The sequence below is a fragment of the Octopus bimaculoides genome, chromosome 1, assembly GCF_001194135.2.
Source record: "Octopus bimaculoides isolate UCB-OBI-ISO-001 chromosome 1, ASM119413v2, whole genome shotgun sequence".
Lineage (NCBI taxonomy): Eukaryota > Metazoa > Mollusca > Cephalopoda > Octopoda > Octopodidae > Octopus > Octopus bimaculoides.
In genome coordinates, this window is record NC_068981.1 from 4,268,460 (window position 1) to 4,275,040 (window position 6,581).

Here is a 6,581-nt window from a genome sequence, read left to right on the forward strand (position 1 = left end):
AAGAAAAGGTAATTCCAATATTTGAGATGAAGTAAAATGGGATTTATTGAAAGAGTTTTCATTGCTTATATCAGTGGTTCTCAACTAGGGTCCACATGGCCCTTGAGGGGTCCTTAAATGATTTTGTCATTAATATTTATTAGCAATAAATTCTTTATACTTGTTCAACACACAAAATATTTTAACAATTTTTTTTATACAATTCCTAATAATACATTATTTACATTATTTACATTTGACGGATATTTGTCCTCATCGTGTTTGTTGTTAACACAGCGTTTCGGCTGATATACCCTCCAGCCTTCATCGGGTGTCTTGGGGAAATCTTGAACCTGGGTTCTCATTCCTAAGGTATTTTTCAATGTTATTATTATTATTCAGGTCACTGAATATATGGTGGCTAGGTGGGGTGGGTGAGTCAGTGTAAAATGTGAATGAAACAAACAAAATTAATGAACGAAGAGTGGATAATGATGTCTCAGAACCAACATTATTTTTAAAATCATTATGTTTACCTTATTATGACTTAAAATGAAAATATTGATTTAAAATTTTGGCACAAGGCCAGCAATATCAGGGGAGAGTGAGTAAATTGATTAGACCCCAGTGTCCAACTGGTACTTATTTTATCGACCCCGAAAGGATGAAAGCAAAGTCCTCCTTGGTGAAATTTGAACTCAATGTGAAGACGGATAAAATGCCATTAAGCCTTTTGTCAGGTGTTTTAATGATTCCGTTAGCTTAAAATATTAATCTTTTGTTAGGAAGAAATTGGTTTGGAATGAAATTTGTTTTCTCTCTTGCTGAGGATTTAATTTAAGAAACACCATTTCTAATTCTAACAGATTCTTCGTCTGATGCGAAGCTATGATGATTATAAAACCTTGCTTTTACCACCTCGTGCTGCTGGAGAGAAGTTACCCCAAGAACTGCTAGACTTTTATAGAGGTTTGTAGATTTTTACTTTCTTTTTATCATCTCTTATCTTAATTTACTTTGTTTATTGATTGAACTGTGACCATTCCTGGGGACAGAGATAGTCATCTTACTCTAGAAGAGTTACATGGCTACCCTAGTATCCCAGTAGCCAAATGATGTTGACTGATATGATAATTATGAAATAGATGTAGTGCAACCTTGCTTAAAGGAACTGCAGGAGAATTGAAGATAAAATTAAATAAAAATTTCTCCTTTGTATAACTCTGCAGCCCCCCCCCCAACGACTCTGTCATTTACTCCTTGTCCTTCTCTGTCTCCTAGTTTTTTGTTTCTCACTGTGTGTATAGTGTTCTTTTACTCATTGCCTGCCACCATACCTAGTATGTGTATTCATACTGCACCTCTTAACTCACATACACCAACACATGGATATACATTTATACATATACATCTGTATCATCATCATCATCATTTAGCATCCGTTGTCCATGCTGGTATGGGTTGCACGGTTTGACCAGGGCTGGCAAGCTGGAAGGCTGCACCAGGCTCCAATCTGATCTGGCAGTGTTTCTACAGCTGGACGTCCTTCCTAATGCCAACCACTCTGAAAGTGTAATGGGTGCATTTACGTGCCAATTGGTATGAGACCGGTATCTGCCATGTCTGCAATTTTGCTCAGCTTGATGGGTCTTCTTCTCAAGCACAACATAATGCCAAAGATCTTGATCATTGCTTCCGTGAGGCCCAACACTCAAAAGGAGCTCAGCCACTTGGCTTCCATGAGGCCTAATGCTTGAAAGGGGCTTTTTACGTGCCACCAGCATGGGTGCCAGTTATGTGACACCAGCATCAGCTACAACTGTGATTTCACTTGGCTTGACAAGTCTTCTCAAGCACAGCATATTGCCAACAGGTTTCTTTCAGTTTCCATCAGCCAAATCCACTCAGAAGACACTTGCCCAAGGTGCCACGCAGTGGGACTGAACCCAAAACCACATAGTTAGGTAGCAAACTTTTTACCACACAGCCACAGAGATTTTATTGGAACCTTTTTCTTGATTTTTAAAAATCTTCAAATTTTTTTTTCTTTTAGCACGGAAAAAAAGACTTGAAGAAATGGAGAAATCCCACAAAGAAGGAATGAGTGTGTTGAGCTCAGTTTCTGAGGACACACAAGAGCAAGAAGTCAAAGAAGGTAAGAACAGTCTTCCCTTTATTGTTTTTCCCGATAAAAAAATTTACATTTTCCAGTAAATTACACAAATTGGCAACACTTATGGCATCATGGGTGAGCAGCTTTCCATTCACTTTATACACTAAATTTCACATTTGTCATCTCTGTCAACTTGTTTAGAACAGTTAGATTTTGCTATAATGCACATTTTCCGCCGAAGTCAACCAGATTATTTTCATGACTTGGTGGACACTAGTTTGATAGTTGAACTCTGATTGGCTGTATGCAAATGAGTTCATAACTGGGGTCCAGAATTTTCGTTGGAAAAAAAAAATCTCACTTAAAGGACTGGCTGTGGGTCCAGTGAGGGAGCCTTTATGTAGTTGTTTGACCTGCCAGAAATAAGAACCAAATTTCCTTCAAACTCCACCTTACTCTATTTAAAATGGAAGAATATAATTCATAGCAAACTTGTTTTATGTTATAGAGGCAGAAACTGATGGTGTCGAGGCCAAAAAATATGATTCTTTAGAGAATTTAATAGAAGTGATTATACCTCCTTTCAACAGTAAATGTACGTCACCTGAAAATATGGCTTTCGAAAGCGTGGATCCAGGTGAAAAGTTGAATGTTGAAGACATAGATGAAGGTGAGTTCTTTTTTTTTACTAATTAGTATTGTTTGCTAAATCTGCAGGTATTTGTAAGAGCTTCACAGAAAATTAGTCATATATTCTTCCTCACTTACAAACTGTCAGACTACAAAGCCTCTCCATGTTGTATTTTATTAATATCTACCTACATATCAGTCCCTTTATCTATCTGTCTGTCTATGTATCAATTTATCTATCTATCTATTAATATCTATCTATCAATTAATCAATCAATCTGTCTGTCTGTCTGTCCATTCATCCATCCATCTAGTTATATAACTACACACACACACACACATCGATTGGTCTATCTGTCTATCTAGCTATCAACCCATTTATCTGTCTATCCATCTACCTTCCTACCTACTTTTATACCTATTTCTATATCCACATGCCTTTTATATATTCACATACATTTTATATATCCTTAAACTTTTAAAGCTTAAAAATTTTTTTAAACTTTTAAAACTTATAAAACATCGACATCCATGAACCTTTAACCCTTTCGTTACTGTATTTATTTTGAGATGCTCTGTGTTTCTTTCAATTAATTTAAAAAATAACAAAGAATTTAGTAAAATAACTTAGTTATCATTCAGCTAGTGTTAGGAACATTAATTGTGACTAAGGTTTGGTGGAAGATATTAATTCAAAACTTATGAAAACAAGACATTTGTACTACAGAGCCAGAGGCAGTTTCAGCCAGGTTGGCATTGAAAGAGTTAAAGATCTTTTAAAAAAGCCTTTTGGATTCCCCAACCTATTACAGAAAATTAAACCCCTTTCTACTCTACTATCTTCGGTGTATTTTATATTATTTTCGTTTATTTTATTTTCTTTCACTTCTCCGCTTTATGGTATCTTATCCTGGTTTATTTTATTGTATTCTATTTCATTTCCTCTCATCTTCCTCCCTACCAACCCTTCTAATGATGCTACCCTGTTATCTTACTAAACTCTAACCATATTTCCTGAGTTACACCAAGATTTTCTATTTTATTGGGGCATTCGATAAATAATGCGGTTTTGTTGTACTTCTTTTATTTTTCAAAATTAAGAGAAACAAAGTTCTTTTTTAATCTGAAATATACTTTCCTTCATTTTCAACAATGCTCTTCCATCTGTTTGGTAGACTTGCAAGGCCCCTCTTCTGAAATTCACTTGTCCATGACGAAAAATACTCCTCCAGTACTGTTCTGACCTAGTCTACAGAATTCATATTCTTTCCAGCCAAATGATTTTAAAGAATGCAAAATAAATGGTAATCAGATGGAGCAATGTCCAACGAATATGGTGGGTGGGGCATCGTTTCACATTCAATCTGCTCCACCTTTGGGAATGCCATCCTTGTTGTATGTGGTCAAGCATTATCCTGATTGAAGAACATCTTTCATCTTGAAACCAAAGATGGTTGTTTTGCTTCTAGTGCTGATGTGAATGACTGGTTGAATGACCAAATCCAAGCTTCTCTGCTAATTCCTCAATAGTTACAATAAGATTTTGTTTCACCAGGGTTTCCAGGACTTCCTTGTTGAGCATACAGATCTTCCAGGACGAGGCTTGTCTTCTAGGCTGTAGTTTCCGGCTCAGAATTTCTGGAACAACCGTTGACACTGGCTTACACTTATTGTCTGATCCCCATATACTGCATTAATATTCCTTCGCACTTTCCGTTGTGTTGTTATCTTTATTGAACTCATAAAGCAAAATATGCCAAATATGCTCCTTTGTCACTTCTATTATATCTTTGAAAAAATAACTATTAAAATTGATCTGCACTCTTCAAAACCCGCACAAGGTAAAATTACTACCTGCTTTTAATAGTAAGTTGATGCAGGTAGTTTATTCCATCCTCCTCCAACTTTTAGTTCATGCAATTGGAAAACCCACATTACTTATGGGATGACCCAACATTCCATTATACTTTTTATCATCATCATCATCATCCTGCCAGATGTTCAAAACTGATAATGGACACGGGTAGCCCAAGACCATCCTGCTGTTACTTTGAACCTCGGCCTTAACCTAAAACTTCTCTTCTGTGTTTGATTTTTCAGTGAAAGCGAGAGATGCTGACAGTTCTGGCGTTGGGGAACTTGAAATGACACCAGTTGCTGCTGCCATCACACGTTATCTTGGAATTGATCTGTCTCCTGATGGTCAAGCAGCACGAAACAGAAGGGGAATAGCCATCATCATACATGGGTCACCGTTTTCTGGTGAGTTCTGTAGTTAGGAAGTCCGAAATTATTCTTCAGTTTGAGCCTTTGGTTAAAATATTTCAGGAAGCAAAAACAATACAGTTTTTAAATTATTTAGAATTTATCATGCAGCCTTCATCATCATCATCATCATCATCATCATCATCATCATCATTTAGTGTTCACTTTCCATTCTGGCATGGGTTTGACGGTCTGACCGGAACTGGCAAGGCCAGGAACTGCACCAGATTTCATTATCTGCTTTGGCTTGGTTTCTATGATTGAATGCCCTTCCTAATGTCAACCGCTTTACTGAGTGTACTGGGTGCTTTTAATGTGTCACCAGCATTTTTACATGGCACCGGCACTTTTTATGTGGCACCTTAAATTCTGTTACTTGAAATTGTATTCTTTTTCATTCTTGATACAGTTTCTTACAAATTGACGTGTTTGTAAAATAATAATGACAATAATTATAACAATACCAAGCATTGGCTCTCATCGCTTCTGATCTTAATTGATTGGAAGTGTTATCATGTACATTGTTTTGTCTTGGTATAAAAGATGGCCTACAGCAAATATTCTGCTTAATACCACAGATTTGCTTCTCAGTTGTTTGACCTTAACCAGTTGAGCATGTCCCTTGGTGGCTGGCGATATGTGCATCTCTGATCACAAGCAGAAGTAGTGGGGAGCATCATAGCCATGTGTTGAGAGGAGTTCTTTGGGGTTTGAATAATTCACCTTTGGAAATATGGGTGTTTTGCTCAACATCCTTCAACAAACCTTATTCAGGGACCTTTTGAGCGGGATGGGCTACTTTACCTGAAAAAAATTCTAACTAGGCCCCACCTGCAAGGTCATGCGCTGTTTATCTTGATATGAGATCACCATGTCGTGCACATATGGTTGTGATGCATGTGCCTGGTGTACCCTTATCAGACGGGTAGTCATGATGGGTATACTGGGTTTCGTATGTTTTACCCCAGTTTCACTTTGATGGCATGCACTGCTCTCTCACTCAATAATAATAATAATAATAGATGTAAGTGTTCCTACTGATAAAAATATATCTGTAAAGAAATTTGACAGACTAAGTAAATATAAGGACCTGGAAATTGAAATATAAAAGATGTGGCATCTTTAAGCGAGAACTGTTCCTGTTATTGTGGGTGCCCTAGATATGATGAAAAAGGGATGTCAGAAACCTCTGGATAAGATCCCAGGAGAACCATGTCTTCACAACAGTAAAAGGGCTATCCCTGTACCTCTGTCATACTCTAATCTCACAGTTCCCTCAGCTGTGGGTGCTGGTACCATGTAAAACGCACTCATGCTGGTGCCACGTATAAAGCACCTGTGCTGCTGTCTTGTAGAAAGCACCCAGCACACTCTGTAAAAGTGGTTGGCATTAGGAAAGGCATCCAACCATAGAAACCATTCCAAAACAAACAGGAGTGGCTGTGTGGTAAGTAGCTTGCTTACCAACCACATGGTTCTGGGTTCAGTCCCACTGCGTGGGCAAGTGTCTTCCACTATAGCTTCGGGCCAACCAAAGCCTTGTGAGTAGATTTGGTAGACGGAAACTGAAAGAAGCCCATCGTATATATGTATA

At 37.6% G+C, this 6,581-nt stretch overlaps 1 protein-coding gene across 1 annotated transcript in view; it reads left to right on the top strand.

The window, feature by feature from the left end:
- LOC106880950 (hydrocephalus-inducing protein) overlaps positions 1-6,581 on the top strand; it is a gene marked incomplete at its 3' end in the record, with an annotated part of 180,276 nt that overhangs the window by 63,465 nt on the left and 110,230 nt on the right. Inside the window, exons 31-34 of the mRNA XM_052974127.1 lie at positions 846-948; positions 2,033-2,134; positions 2,601-2,762; positions 4,823-4,984. Of these exons, the coding sequence (XP_052830087.1) occupies positions 846-948; positions 2,033-2,134; positions 2,601-2,762; positions 4,823-4,984 (529 nt within the window). The remainder of the gene's footprint in view (positions 1-845; positions 949-2,032; positions 2,135-2,600; positions 2,763-4,822; positions 4,985-6,581) is intronic.